At 40.2% G+C, this 16,110-nt stretch overlaps 1 protein-coding gene across 1 annotated transcript in view; it reads right to left on the bottom strand.

The window, feature by feature from the left end:
• Positions 1 to 1,071: 1,071 nt before the first annotated feature.
• Positions 1,072 to 16,110, bottom strand: part of TRIM66 (tripartite motif containing 66) — a gene marked incomplete at both ends in the record, with an annotated part of 44,150 nt that continues 29,111 nt past the window's right edge. Inside the window, 10 exons of the mRNA XM_082282987.1 lie at positions 1,072 to 1,131; positions 1,445 to 1,663; positions 2,276 to 2,428; positions 3,565 to 3,639; positions 4,911 to 5,034; positions 6,527 to 6,834; positions 7,656 to 7,830; positions 8,536 to 8,596; positions 11,804 to 12,032; positions 12,248 to 12,520. Of these exons, the coding sequence (XP_082139113.1) occupies positions 1,072 to 1,131; positions 1,445 to 1,663; positions 2,276 to 2,428; positions 3,565 to 3,639; positions 4,911 to 5,034; positions 6,527 to 6,834; positions 7,656 to 7,830; positions 8,536 to 8,596; positions 11,804 to 12,032; positions 12,248 to 12,520 (1,677 nt within the window). The remainder of the gene's footprint in view (positions 1,132 to 1,444; positions 1,664 to 2,275; positions 2,429 to 3,564; positions 3,640 to 4,910; positions 5,035 to 6,526; positions 6,835 to 7,655; positions 7,831 to 8,535; positions 8,597 to 11,803; positions 12,033 to 12,247; positions 12,521 to 16,110) is intronic.

Here is a 16,110-nt window from a genome sequence, read left to right as displayed (position 1 = left end):
TGCAAACTATCACTCTGCTCAGGTGTGATGTCCTGTTACCCATCCCACCCTTCAGACTTTACAGTGACATGCAACCTTTATTCAAGGGAACTCTAAACCTGCTGTTGGTGGTGCTCTGCCCATACATTGTGAAATTCAGCAAGAAAAAAAGAAAAAAAAAGGCTTAGACGGTCTTTCTTTCTGTTTGACCTTCTACATATATATGCATCATCATCTTCTAGTACTGCTGGTAATCACAACTACAGGTAATAAGCAAAGAGAAAATCAGAAATAAATGACGTTATTTTATGGGCACTTCTATAACCATGTAATTCACTGCATAGTTAATTTAGTGAATTCCAATATCTGCTTCATAGAAAAACAACTGCCTTGGGTTGTATAAAAATGCTGCCTTTGAGAGCTACAAAATCCCACACTGCTTTACCAAGCATGAATTAGATTCCAGAAGAATCATGCCTTGCAAACAGAGCACCCAGTATGCACTGAGAAACAGCTCTCACAGAGCCCTTGTATTAGCACTATTAGCACTTGTTCTTTCATGATTTAATGAAAATGCTGTGCTTCAAAAGAAACAGCTAATCAGATAATCACATTATACTGTATCTCATAGGCTTTGAGCAGCCAAGCTCCCAGAAAAATCATTGAATAAGACAACAGGATTACAGCCTTAATGGTTACACATTGTATTTGTCACAAAGCATGGCCAACATTCACATTGAGATTGCCAGATTATTACATGGTTACCTGTGCTCTATAAAATAGAGATGTCACATTCAACAGATTATGAAACAGTACTGCAGTATGAGATATTATTATTTATCATTACCTATGACCAAAACATTAGTACTTCAGTGTAAACACTGGAAGACATACACGTGATTTAACAGGTGGAATATTGACAGATTTAAACATTTTGGATCTGTTGTCTATCCACAAGATCTGGAAATAAGGCATATGGTCAGCAGAATAGGAGAGTTTAAATAAACAGCCCAAGTGCTTTTCTTTCCTCCCACACACCTTAACTCTGACAGTCACGCTGCTGGATTCCTCAAATCTCTTATCTTGAGGAGGTCATACCTGAGGAAGGATGTTAGCTGGCTGAAACATCATTCTTTTAGTTTTTTCGCTTTCCTGTGTACAAAGGAAACAAACAATGAATAGCTAAAGGGCTTAGTCTTTTTACAAACCTTGACAGAGCTTTCTGCTAGGAAGATAACTGTGCAGCCTGAGAAGCTTCATTTGCTCCTGCTCACACACTTATACACATCTGACATTTTATTCCACTCAAGGGACCTTGACATAAAATTGTAGAACTGATCACACATCTGTGATAGAAGCTTGACAGTTTTCCTAGACAGTCCTGCCAAAACTTCCCATCAGTAGCTGCAAACAGTTAGCAGGGTGGCCACTTAGCAACCAAATGCTTTTGCTTTTGCAATCTTACAGCGTGGCGCCGTTTCCTTTTGGGCTGAACGCACTCCTGCCCGTACGACGGCCACTGGAAATCCTGGCATGGCACCTGGCTGTTCTGGCTTTCCACATCTTCAGAATCAGAGTCATCTTGCTGCATTGAAGGGAAATGCCTGTCTGGATAAATCTCTTTCAGTTTGTCCTCAAAGAACTCATCCAGGCATCGTCCAGCCTCAGCAACCTCGGAATCTGGCTGTAAGGGAATGAATAACCATTCAGTGCTACCACAGGCAGAAATCATCAAGGATCAAACCCAAATAACTACCCCACCACAACATCTCACCTTGGCTCTGTCTGCTACATCTCCATTAGTCCCTGCACACTTTCTACAGCCCATTAGTCCCTCTGCATTTCCAGTGTAAGTAAAAACCAGATGCTGCTACTAAGGAACACATTTGTGCACCTCTAAGAAAAAGAGATGTGCGGTGAACTAGGAAGAACAGCAGTCATCACTGCTTAGGAATTTCTATGCATTTGATTTTCCCTAGGTATTTTGCTGGCTGTGACTGGCCTCTCCCAGCAAACTCAACAACATTCCACAGAGTTGTCTGTGAAGACATCCCTCTTTAATTTTAGATCCATATGTGTCTCAAGTTCTCAGACACACATATAACTTCATAAAACTTCGTTCCTGTCATTAAAAAAAACCCTAACATCGTTTCCAAAGAACAAAACTGATTAATACTTCTGTTTATCCCAATTCTGTATCTGATTTCCATAGAACCAGTACTTGCTCCAGAGTGACAGCCATTGAAGGAGCCACCCCCTGCTGTGTACCCCCCACCCATGCATATTAGAAACATACATAATTGAACTTTGCACAGTTCCAAAACATGAGACGCACGTCAGTCACAAGTTCCTCAGGTGCAGAATAGTGGGACTTGTCCTTTTTTTGCAGCTTCTTTCGTATGGTGGACAAATCCATTGGCCTTTTGATGATCTGATAATAATGCCGAGCCTGCAATAAGAATAAAACACAGGTATGTGACATTTTTAATTAAAACATTTCCACTCCAGCGATGACTATGCAAGTTTGGACAAAAGTCATTGCAGAGGAGTCCTTGCATCAGGGCAGAGAGCTCTAATCTTTTAGTTCCTGTACTTGCACATCTTCCTGGATGCTTGTTGGTTTGATTAAAACATATTTGCTTGCAAGATTGATCTTGAAAATAGCATGCTTCAGTGACAACTCTACTGCTTGCACTTTGTAAAGTTTATCCCCAGATAACAATAACCCCGATTTTGCCATGATCAATAATATATGTAACATTGATAAATTAGCTGACATTTTCCCTAAACAATTACAAAAAGAATGTGCTGCGATACTTTCAGCTGATAACGTGGGAAGTAGTCTGTCAAGAGTGACTCAAAATATGGTACTGTGCACTCTTTTAAAAGTTCAACAAAAGTCTTTTTCAATGGGCACCAGCCACCAGGATATCCCATTCCTTACATCTTTCTGGGTCCAAGCCTACATATTAGGTAATCTGTTCCGTAAGTTCATTGCAAGCTTTATTAGGTGGAACGGGGTTTATATCATTATTTGGACTACTCCTTCACATAAAACCTTTATTTTTCCCCCCTTCAACTTGTAGCACATTGTATTCTATTGTTACAAATAGTGTGAGTCTCCATCTCCCTTAAGGCAGACAGTTAAATACTGCAAATGCTGAGTACATGGGTGAAGCAGAAATCTCTACGTCTTCCCCTGCACGCAGTCACATTCACCCTCTTTGTGCACAGCAGAAGAAAAGAGGGGGTTCGGGGTTGCTTCTAGAGAAGACCTCTCTTATGACAGTACAACAATCTCCATGTGTGTGGCAAGTCAACTTTTTTAATCACTGGAACCCCTCATACACCTTTACCATTCTACCAGCATCTTAAATTGGCCCCCAAATGTGGCCTGAAAATTGGTCAGCGTTTACCTGCCTTGGGCCTCACACCTTCAAGGCACTTGCAAGAGGAAAACACCCACCCATCCCTAGGAAGCAATACTGTTCAGAATAAAACCTCATGAATATCTTTCAAGAAGACAAAGGAGGAACTTGTGAGGTTCTCTGGACTCCCTCTGATCCGTGCACTTGCAGTACTTACCAGGGGACTGACGGGTTCATGGAATGGGAGGCTCATACTGCTGCAGAACAGGGAAAGCACCAGCTTTTCACACTTCTGTGGAAGCCAGAATCAAAATACATTTTAATTCAAAACAAGTGAATTTACTTTTTCCCTTAGTTAAAAGGGAATTCTCAGGTGGAGTGTTCATTTCTGATGCAAAATTGCACACTTCACTCTAACCTGGGGGACATTTTGCCTCATAGCATTCTTATACCTTGGAAAATAAGGATAGTCAAGAAATGAAAGAAAAGAAATATTTTCCTGGAAATTCTTGGGAATTAATCACTATCATTATTTACTTTCTGCACTCCAAATCTATTCCTTGGCTCTCAACTAAGAGAACAGCAGCAACAGTATGGAAAGAGGTAAATGGGCAATGTTTCCCGCTGCTCATATCCATTCATGCAAACAGATGTAAATCAGTAGTACTGTATGAAAAAGCTCCTTTTACTCACCATTAACTTGTAAAACACTTATTCTTGTCTTTGGCTCTTTCAATAAAAATGCACTACAAAAATATTATAAGCCATATTTTCTCACAAACAAAGGAATTTTTCATCAACTCAATTTTTTAAATAGGACTTCACTGTTCAAGACATAACTCCCAAAATTTTTTGTCCAGTTGTACCAAATCCAGTGGAAACAGGGCCAGCTCAGCATCTGCACTCAGTTGTGTGGACTCCTCCTCTCTGTCCAGTTGTCACCAATATAAACAGGACATCTATTCTGAATTTCTGTCTTTCAAATACCAGGAGGACTTTGAGAAAAGACACTGTTTTCATGGAAGATTTGGCAGAGGAAACTGATAATAGGTGTGTATATTGATAAGTTTTCATCTAGGCTGAGTTAACAGGCTGAATGTCATCTTCAAAGGAACTAATGGGACATATGAACACTGCATGATTATTTCAGTCCAACTGAAATTCAAAATATGCTTTCATGACAAAAATGTCACAGCATTGGCCCAAGTCTGAGAAGATGCCAGGTTTTAAAAGAAAAAGGTTCAGTGTCAAAAAGCCAGGCAAAAATGACTCAGGGAAGCTCTGCTCTTGAGCATGTCTTCCCTGTTCAAAGGAGAAAAGATTTCCACACCTGTCTGCTTCATCTTTCTATAACATGACTTTCATTTCTAAATTGAGCAGCAATGTCTAGAAAGAAGAGAATTATATAACCAAATGGTAACAATGCTTTTGTTGTATTTACCACTGTGTGTAACATTTGAGTAGCAGCCAAGTCAAAACCATCATCTCTCCCATGAAAAAGCAAAGCCTCATGCTGAGATCAGGTGGCCTGCTCTAAAGAGTGCAATGCACAGTGATTCCCACCTTCTGGTCACAGTCATCAAGGCCATATTGTGCATTGTAGCTGTGGCTGTAGCGTGTGTTTTCACAGTCATATTCCACCTCTGGCTTCACTGGGTTGCGGCAAAGCGAGCACACCCATTCTCCCCTGCAAAACAAGAAACCAAAAAAACTCCTGGGGAATTTTTTCCACAACCTTGTCAAACAGCAAATCTCAGAAATCACTATTTGGAAAGTCTCATCCTTAACTAGCATTAAGATAGCAGGCAATCTGAAGCCCATTGTACTAGATATTCTTCATTGGATTTGAATCCAGTTAGAAGTATAATCATTTCAGATTCTCTTCACAGCTCTTTTTCTGTCACAAAGGAAAAGAAAATGACAAAATTGTGTTTGAAATCATCTACCAGCAGTGTATGCCGCTGCACTGATTCAAGTGCTGCTTTGAAAAAAAATATTAAGGAAAAACAGGCAGCAATTGGTTCATAACACAAACCCAGACCCCTTTGATATTCGAGATATTTATTATCAACTGATATGATCATGGACATATTTCTCTAAGAAATCAACATTGTCAGAAAAGGTGTGATAATGCACAGATCCCCTAACCAAACAGACATAATTCTGCAAGGGTATGTGTGTCCTTGCTAGCAGATGCATTTTCAGAATCTCCTTGAAGAATTTCGGGAAGGCAGTGATGCAACTTCTGCAATATCAGGGTCTGAATAACTATAAATGAAGATATATTAAAGAACTATGAATATAAAACTTTACTTAAGGGAATTAATTTACTTCACTAGAGTTTAATTTTGTCTAGAAAGTTTACTCTAACAGGAAAACTTAGTTTTCACACTGCTTTGAAACTAGAAGGTAATAATAACTCCACTAACTAGAGAAAGGAATGAAAAGCCAAGAGCTGAAAAGTCCTGGTTTTTGAACAGAAAGGACAAACCAGAATCTCCAAATTAATACTTTACAATATATTTTTCTCAGCTGAGACAATTATTTGGGCTTGGCTCAAATGAAGCAGACTTTGGTTCCACTTAGTAATGATTTATAACAGAATTCAGAATTGTACACCACAGTAATGTACATTATTCAGCCTCACTTTTAGAGTTTGGTATGTGGACGTGTATTTCTGGCTCACTGCATACAATCCATCTGCGACAAGTTGCGAGAGAACATATCTTAGGGAAACCAATGACTTAAATATTTCCACAGAAGCCCTGATAATCCTACATCTCCCATAAGATTTCGAACAAACTGAACAGGAATTCACAGACTGCCCTTCCCTTGTGCTAGTCTCTGTTCTGCCAAGAAGAGCTGATGTCTACACTCCAGATGTTACATTAGAGTTAGGATTTTATTTTTCTCCAGTGAGTCATATGAAAGTTTTTTAAGTTCAGGTCTGCCACCTCCTTTGCTGTACTGGCCAGTAAACTGCAGAAAGGGCATGGTGGCTGGAAACAGCTACTTTTCATAATTCATCTGGTTCCTAGCATGTAAGACAAAAAAGCATCAAAAAAGGCAAGTGAGAGGTGCAGTCCTTGTATAAGGCTAAACATCCATCCCTGAGAATATCTTCTGTCCCCAGACAGTGAACAGGAACAGCACGATAGTGAAATGTCATCCATACTCACACTGGAAAGCTGAGCAGGGCTGGAACATGGCAGGAGAGATGGAAGACCTTGGGGCAGTGATCACAGCACAACAGCTCTCCTCCATTAAGACACACAGCACAGAAATCTTCGTTTTCAATTGGACTGACTTCCTGAGTAACTGGGGATTTTTTCATGCTGGAGATGCCATTGCTGAGCTTCTGATCAACAGACAAAGTATCTACAGGAGGAGATTGTGTCTGTCCTGCAGCCTGGGAGATGAGAAATTTTCTGTCCTCTGAGTTCTCTTCCTTGGACTTCTGTCCTTCAGCTGGACTATCTTTATTTATCTTGGAGAAAGAAAAATTTGGGATCACACAATCATCATGTTCATACATCAGCATAAAACATCATTGGTTATCTGCAGATAGCCAAGTACTTCCTGTACTTGGAAGACACAACTACCAACAATTTTCCAACAAGTACTTCCAAGTACTTCTCTGCAGTGAACTCTACTGGGGAGGGCACTGGGGTTCAGCGGGCCCACGGTCTTGGCATCTGCCACTGGCTGGCCAGGTCACCCTGGTCAGGTCATTTCCTCCACATACCACAGTGTAGTAGCACTGAGAGAGAGCTGTGCAGATTCTACACCACAGGTGATAGAAACAGGATATTCTACAATCTTACTTGCAAATTTTACTGTAAACAGCTCAAACCCCCCACCCTAAAAAGCCCCAGTATAGGTCTTTTTCCCCCCAGCAATTCCTGTTTCCTTCTGTGGAAAGAAGTTCACACTCAAGACTCCACTGAAGCAATAGAATAAAAGGCTTTTAAAAATCTATTACACTGTGATTTCTGGGATCGGTTCCTCTCACTAGAATATACATTCATGCCAGTTTTAAGCTATTTATCTTGTATTTATAACCAGACAGGTAAGCCAAGTTGTTTCTTGGAGCATGAAAACACTACAGACTTCCTGGAAATGGAAGATGCAGGGAGCTTCACAGCAAGCTAAAAGCTGTATTGTCTTTACCTCAACCCACCACAGAAGTACCCGAGGGTGAAACAAAACAACAGACTTATTTAGTGTACAGTATTCCAGAAGCTGTGCCTAGAAACCAGCGGGATAAAGGAGAGAAGGCAGGTAAAACCTCAAGGCAATCCCACTCACCTTTATGGACATACTTGAGGACCGTGTCCCACACTCAATTACCAGGAGGAAATTGCCCTCCTGCTCATTGTCCTGTGGCTGGAGCTTAAACACTGGGAGCTCCCCCACTTCTGAGGCTGATATTTTCAGACGTTCCAGTCGCACATAGGGGATCTTCTGCTCCTTAGGGGCAGCTCTAGAGACAAAAGGACACATGATTAAATTCATCCATATTCCACAAACTTCTCCTCCCTATTCAGTTTCATGCACCATCGTTTCTGCTCCTTCTCCTTTGTAACTGTGACTCTGGTGGCCAAACACTGAAAATCTGGACATTTTTTCACAAACCAATTCTTTAAGAAATATGAATGCAATCTCTTTAAATTGATCATATGCATAAATACGTTACTAACTTCTGTGCTAAAGCTTTGCCCTGCTGTGTATATTCTTAATTACCCCAACTGAAGTCATATTTGTACTTTTTGGTGTGGCTGGCTTCAACAGGAACATAGCACATCATCAATTTTATCATATTATCACAGCAGTGGCTGAAAACTAAATTTTATAAAATTGTTGACGTAATGTTAATTCTGTTCCCATTATATCTTTTAGCTTTCATTGGGGCTTAACATTTCCTAATTGTTCAAGTGAGAAGTTTTCAAATATTTATTCATTCTGGAAAATTACACAGAAATACATTAATTCACCACTTCTTTTTCATTGTTGTTTTCAAGTTTGAGACTATCTTACAACTTTCAGAAGTATTACCTATAAGGAATCTAGAATTCTTTTGAAGTTCTCCATCATCATTAAGTATGACAAATTTTCTAAATGCATGCATAAAATTTCACAGCCAGTGCTTTTGTACAAAAAAAAAAAAAAAAAAAAAAGACTCTGCTACCTGACATTCTGATTGCTTTTCATATCCATTTCAAAATGTTCCTTTTCACAGTTATTGGAATCTGGAACAGAAGATAAGAAAACGAATAAAATATTTATAATATCACAGGCAGATTAGGATAGAAAGTACTTCAATATTCATGTACTTCTGACTGGTGTTTAATATGGTATCATAAGTGAATTATGGAATCATTTCATCTATATGTATAGAAAATGTGTATGCTATTTTCTGTTCTGGTGCAGAGCCTTTGTCTTTCATTTTTACTTTTAACCACAGCTTCTGTTCTAAATCTGAGGAGCATTTACAAACTATTTTGTGGAAATGGCTTTATTCCCAGGGAATTATACATGTACACAGCCATATCACATTCATCCATATACATGGAGCGACGTAGGTAATCCTCTTTGCTGTACAGCCTTTGCTTGAGGAAAACAGACCTACTGAAGTCTGAACCCCCAAGGCTCAGGAAATCTCTGTGGTCTCCATCCAGCTCCATGCTAAGAAGCTTCTGGATAATTCCAGTTACTTGAAAACAGGAAGAAAATTGTGTCTCCCATCTGCCACCGCAGGACAAAAGTTACACTGTAATTCCTTTCTTTCCTCCAACCTCTGTAACATATGAACACATGAATTCAGAACTGTCTGCTATATAAGCATTTAGCTGCAGCTTTATGTAGCTCTAGCAGCATATAGCTGTAGTTTTTGACTGACATTAAACACAAGTAATAACAGTTCTGGGGAGATAGGACAGGGTGGAGAAAAATGTCCCAGTGGATGCCCTCATAAATACAAGTCCACTGAAAAATTTCATACTCTCACCTTCTCTTGTTAGGAATTAGTTTGACGTAGCCAATACTAACAAGAAACAAATGTAATATCATGGTTATCTCGAGATAAGAGAGGGCCAGGAAAACATGCTTTTAAAAAGAAAACCTAGCTCAGGTCAACTGTACATCAGCCATGGCTTGAAAGCAATGTGCCTCTAGGATACTCTGGTTTTTCCCACCACAGGAAACACAATAAAATCAAGACTAACAAGGAAAGGTGCATTTCACATCACACCTAAGGCATTATTCACTTGTGATTGTTGCTCAGGTGAAGGGTGGATAGCCCTGTCATGGACAGAATCACTAAAGGGAGACTGCACATTGAGGTGAAGGAGCGGCTCTCATTGCACACTGTCACAGCAGAGGATGTTCCAGTCATGCTGGGTTCCTACATTAACCAATATGTCCACCAGCAACTGGGCCCATCAAACAATAGTGCCTATAAAATTTGTGGAAAACACTGAACTAGAGGGGCTGCACTGTGGAGAATGTTTTCAGTTAAAAATAGACCTTAGTACATCAGAGAAAAAAAAAATCTCCTAAATCAGTAAGGCTAAATTGAGATAACTGTATTATGCTCATGAAGGGTCGAATGAATCCCAAAGGAAAACAACTGGCTACGAAAATGCTCTTGGAAAGAGCTAAGGGTTAAAGTGGGCTGTACACTACACATGAGTCAACCACCTAATGCTGCTGCTGCAGAAGAGAGGAATGCCATCCTGCAGGGTATTACCAGCAGCAAGGAATGTATAACACAAGGAGCTGATACCCTGATTCTGCATGGCACCCCAGAGGCCTCAACTGAGCACTGCGTTTGGCTGTGGGCAGCACTCCTTAATTGCAGAGAACCCAAAATAGCACAGCAGGAATGAGGTGGTTTTGAAAAAATCAAACCCCTGACCCATGAGGAGAGACTGAAACCATCAGATTTGTTTAGTCTAGAAAAGAGGAGGGGAGGGGAGGGTGTTTATGCAAGTCATAAGAAAAAAAGCGGCCATAAGAGGGAAAATGATGACATTTTGTACAATTTTTACCACATCCCTTGTGCCTAGGATAAGAATTATTTTGTTTTAAATTAAGCTGAAATGTTTAGGTTTGCTATTAGAAAAGGATGAGTCACTGGAGACACATACCAGAAGGAATGAGGCTTGGCAGCACAGCAATGCTGAAGCCAGCAAGTCCTACCGAGAGCCACCAGCAGAGTTAACATTGCCTTTGCAGCACAATTCATGTTTTATGGTGCACTAGTGTCTGTATCTCCTCAGGTCTCCCCTCACTGCATGCCCTTAAACAGGGACAGCAGGATGGGAATTGCTCACTCCTGATCCTTCCTCGTGAAAAGGGAGCAGCACTGAATTCAACACTCAAAGCTTTCCACCCTCCTGCACAACAGGGCCTGCACTTTATACCCAGCAAATGTGTAGCATCTACTACTGACAGCGAGTTTCTGAACACTGGGGCTGCCTCTGTGTGTGGTGTCACACAGCCCACACCAGGCACTGCAAAGCTGCTCCTCCCCGAGCCACTTCAGCCTGACTGAGGCACAGCTTTTTAGGGGTGCTCCTGATTCTTGCAACTCACACAAATGATTGTGGCATAATTGCCACGATTTGGCATGGGATGTAGAAGAGAAGACAAATACATTTCCTTGGCTCACTGGGCTAGGCCTCCTTTGTTCTAATTAGAATTCTCTGAATAAAAATACAGCACAGAGATAGAAATATGAATTCATCTTTTATAGAGAAATGCAGCCAAATATTGGCATAAGTCACGGGATAACAGCTTGATCCTGCAATCCCTTGCTTGCATGAATAGTCCCATTGACTTTCAGAGTTTGCAGGAATGAGGCTTTACAGTGTAGCACAACGATGTTGGCAATTTGCCCATGAAAAGAGTTAAGTAAAGTCTAATTCTCCATTAGGGCTGAAGGAATAGGCCTTGGCTGAAGGGAATGTTCCACAGTAGACAGAGCCAAGCAAAGGCACACACTGTGCAACGTATTAACAAAAACTTGGTATGCTACAGACGTGAAAGACTTAGCAGAAGGCACATTACATTTCAGAAGTAATGTGGGTTTTTTTAATTGAATTTGGACTCTTCAAACCAGCTCTTCAATAGTCATAACTGCAGGTCTCATTAACAGGAGTGCTTCTAAGAGAACTAATACTCCAGGTACTTCACACAGTCACACTCGTTTCTGCTTCACAGATGAGGGATGTTACAAATTCAAAGCATATCATTTCCATGTTTTTCCTCCACAAATAAGATCAAACACAATTTTCCATTGGATTAAGTACTCTGATAATATTTGAAGCTTGCTGGAAAAACACATTTACATCTAAGTATATTAATAAGCATACTGCTTTGCCATGCTTGCAATGCACAGTGCTAAGAAAAAACAAAACCCCAAAACCTAAAGGAAATAATTAAAAGCCTGGTACCTTCTTTGCTTCTAGGTTGTCTCATTCTGGCATTCACAGGCAGGAAAGAAGCGTTGCTGAGCAGTTCAGAAGGAGAAGTGCAATGCTGAGACTTTTTGATTGAAAGATTAATAGGTTCTTCCATCACTTTTTGCATAGAAAGAGTTAATTCATTAACTACCTCTTGCCCAGCAGTAGCCAAGCTGTTTTCTAGAAGACAATCCACAGCACTGAGGTCTTCATTTTCCAGCTTCAGGGGGTGGGGGGAAAAGAAATGCAGAATTTTATTATTAGTTATCTTTCTTCTCATGTTAAAAAAATAATTTGTAATGAGTCCTCAAATACCAGATAAGGAAAACTTTATTCCTTGAAACCATAACTTACTTTGACTGATTGACTAACACAACAACATGCTGTAAATGAAAGTGGATTCCCTCTCAGCAGAGGAATTTGAGCTATTCCTACCTTGCATTTGGTGCCTCCCTGGAGTGCATCACCTGGTGTGAGGCCAGCAGGAGCCCCAGGGCTCAGGTCACTGGGAGCTCTGCCCAGTGCCAGGCTGTAGCTGGGCAGGGGCTCTGGTGGAGTATCACAGTCACAGAGGGCGTTTGGGGACGGGCCAAGTGTCACAGCAGCTGCACATTTCACCTGTGGGTCAGCCGAGCTGGATAACCTTGCTGGAGATAATTCCATTTCTGAACAGTTTGGAAAGCCCACAAAGCTTAAGGATGCTGAACGCTGGGAAAAGCAAAAAGCAAAAAAAAAAATAAAATCCAATATATTAATAAGCTTTTCAGCAGCAAAATGCTACTGTTCTTTCTATAATAGATGAGATGCTCGATTCCAGCTTGACGTAATCAAACAGTTGTGTCACAAGGGCTTTAAGAATCTATTGCAGTCCTATACTATTTCCAAAAGCTTTAGATTTTCCACCATTTAAACTGAAAACTGGAAAAGGAGACAATTGGGTTACTCTTCTGTGGCTTATAAAAAAATGTCTTCCTCAGATCAGTTCAAGGGATTCTGATTTTTAACTCCTACAATGATTGGGAAATCTAAGTATGTAGAACACTGTACCAAATTAATCCTTACCATAAACCCTATTATTTTCCATTAAATTTTCCCAGAAAAAAATAAGATTCAAATCAGAAATTTTATCATTTTATTAAAAAATCATCAGCTCACTTCATTGAGAGAGAAGGTTCGGAAGAAATAAGATTTCACTCTGACACAAGTGGGTGAAGTTACTGTTCATGTTAATGATGCTGAAAATGTTATGCTAGTTAGTGAGTTGGTCCCATTAAAACCTAAGGCATTTCCCCTTTAAATATCGTAGTGTAAATCCAGAAACATCCTACATGTACTTATGATAAAACATGCCCAGGTTCCAAAGAAAGGGAATATTTACCAAAGTATCAATTTGCATTTTTTACTGTCATGATTTGTCACTACCAAAGCCATAGAGACACTGTTCCACAAACTAAAGCACATCCACCCATCTAGGTGACTTCCCTAAGCTGCCTCACATCCAAGAATGTGTGACTGTATTGAAAACAAGACTCTTCTTGCATCTTGAAGCAAGTAGAAGCAGTTTTAGGAAGGGTACAGATTTGTATCATTTGAATATGCAATTGTGCTTTGATTTCATCATAGTTCATTGGTGTTTCATCCTTTACATTTAACTGCAATACAGTAGGTAGCACCCATTGTAATATAAATCAAGACAATAGAAATGTGTCCATTGCATCTGAATTAGAGTTTAAATATACTGTTGTACTTTTTTCTCTGCTAGAGGCCTCTGACTCAGAAGTGAATCTGAGACAGGACCCTTTTCCTAAATTTAATTAGTATTTTTCTGAACTTATACTCTGTTTTGGATTTTCATCATTTTGTCCATCTTAACCCCACAGTGGTAAAGACTGCAGCCTAGATTGAGCTGTCAGATGTGTCTGTGTAAATCCTACATCATGCCAAAGTCAGTCTTGAATTCCTCTGCTTCCAATGCACAGCAACTCTGTGCTAAGAGAACACTGCCCACAGACACAAATTTCCACCTAAGGATGCAATTTAATTTCGTTTTTGTTGATTTGCAATAGACACTACAACAGGAGCTTTGCTTGAACAGTGACCACTTAATTTGATGAGACAAAATAAGCCTGCATTTGAGACAGAAAGAGGTCAGCTCCTCTGCAGAGTCAGGGAAGGTCTGTGCCCTCCTACCACACAGCCCTGCTTTAAACAGTCCCTCCATGTAGAAGGCATCCCAGGGAGCACTGGGTTCCTGCAGCCAGGGAATTGGTCATTCTCCCCTCTTAAGTCAAATGGACCCCCTGAACCTAAGCTGTCTGAGATGTAATAACTTTTTGGAAGCAGCTGGAACTAGCCACACATGTTCTTCCCACCTCGCATTTGAGCTGAAAACTAGAACCCAGCCAAAGTGGGAACACACTGGTGGAGGCCCAGCTTGCCATATAGTCTGTCTGATAAGCAATTCCCAAGAATTCAAACCAAAGTTATCTCCAGAGGTCAGCAAGGAATCCACTTTTCAGGCCCACACATCCTAAAGTCCACAAGGATCAAAAGTATTTCTTTACCATCACAATTTGCTTGTGACAGGTTCCTGTGCATGCAGTGACAAGTGGAACCTACCAAATACACATTTTCCTTTTCATTCCATCACTCTTTTTATCACAAGCCTTTTACAGATGACAAAATTAACATGTGAATTGCTCCCATATCACTTACAAAAATAAAACAAGCAGAATTCGTGCTTGAGCTGAAGATGAAGTGTAAGCAGCCCTTGCCTTTTCCCTTTATTTCAAAGTCCACTGTGAGCATTAATTAAGCCCCTGTGAGGTAGTTAAATATTTATTTAGTCAGGTTCTCCAAAGCATGAAGCATCCACAAATTCCTGAGTCAATAAGAACTACCTAGAGCTGTGCTCCATTGGGAATGGGCATGCTGAGGCATACATGTGGCAGGCACACCACCCAAATTTTCTCCCAGGTTAACTGGAGACCTTCTGGCCATTCAGTCCCTCCAGTCACTACCCTCATCTTCCTTGAGTTGTTTGCAAGCACGTGCCATCTTCTCATGTATTGAGACCTGACCCTCTGTGTGCAACTCAGGTGAAATGCTACCCCTCCTAAGGCAACACAGGATTACTCCTGGCTCCAGTAAGACAAGTTTACTTACTGAGAGTTGTCACTGGGATGACTCCTACTGAAGGAAAAAAAATACGGACACGCACATGCAAGATTTTGTTACAGCTATAATTTTCGGAAAGATGAAATTCAATTGCATGGTGTGGCTATGTCCTTTTTACTCTTCTAGCTAGCATCAGTTTCTTCAGAGATCTTTTTAGATTATATAAGCCAGTGTAAAACCTTACTCTTGTTAAAAAGAATAATGAGGCCATCAAACTGCCATCTGTCTTTCCCTTGGGGCAAAAGTTAATTTTGTGGTTATTTTAATGATGAAGCAACATTATGATCTTTCAGTGCAAAATATTAAAACTCACAGTTAAGAAGAGACACATTCCATCCTGATCCATGAAGCTGCTGTCAAGTGTGAAGTGAACAATGCACTGGGAACAAGACTCATTAATAGACTATTAATTCACTCCCTAAAATAATCATTTCTTTTGCCATTAGCAAAAATTTCTCTTTTCCCTTGACAGTTCAGCTAGTTTTTACAAATGGGATGCCTTTAAAGGATTTACCTCTTTTACAAAAGCTCTACTGCTTTTACATTGCAACATATGAACAACAACAAGCATTAATTATGCTCTTGGGCAGACGGTGGCTTCAGCTGTTGGTTAATTTTGAACTTTTTGACATTTTAATGTACAGTCTGGCACACTGAACTACATCTGTGTCACTATAAATGGAATTCTCATTGTCTCATAATTAATTTTGGTCTGATGATCCTTATAATATAATGGCAGCAGTATCACCACCCCAAAATGCCTTCTACCACAATTTTCTTAGCTATGGTAGTGAAAGGTAAGAAAAAAGAACATGCAAAGTGCCTTCAGAGAATAAAAAAAATAAATATATGGTTCAGTTCAAATATTTCTTTGATCACTGTTGCATTCAAAAAAAAGGTCCAGTGTAAACATGCAGCACCAATACAGAAGAATTCTGAGAAGCAAATACTTACCTTGAAACAGAGGGATTAGGATTTGTTAGGATTGTTTTGGCAAAGTCTCAGGGTTGTTGACATTAAGTGTCACTGATAAAGGAAGCTAAAACTGGGAACCGCCAACTCTCTTTGCTATGGGAGAAACACCACGCTGCAAATGGTTGCAGAGTAATGAACGGCTGCTA

This window comes from Coloeus monedula, assembly GCF_965178545.1.
Source record: "Coloeus monedula genome assembly, chromosome: 6".
In the NCBI taxonomy this organism is placed as follows: domain Eukaryota; kingdom Metazoa; phylum Chordata; class Aves; order Passeriformes; family Corvidae; genus Coloeus; species Coloeus monedula.
This window is presented reverse-complemented; position numbering and strand designations above follow the sequence as displayed.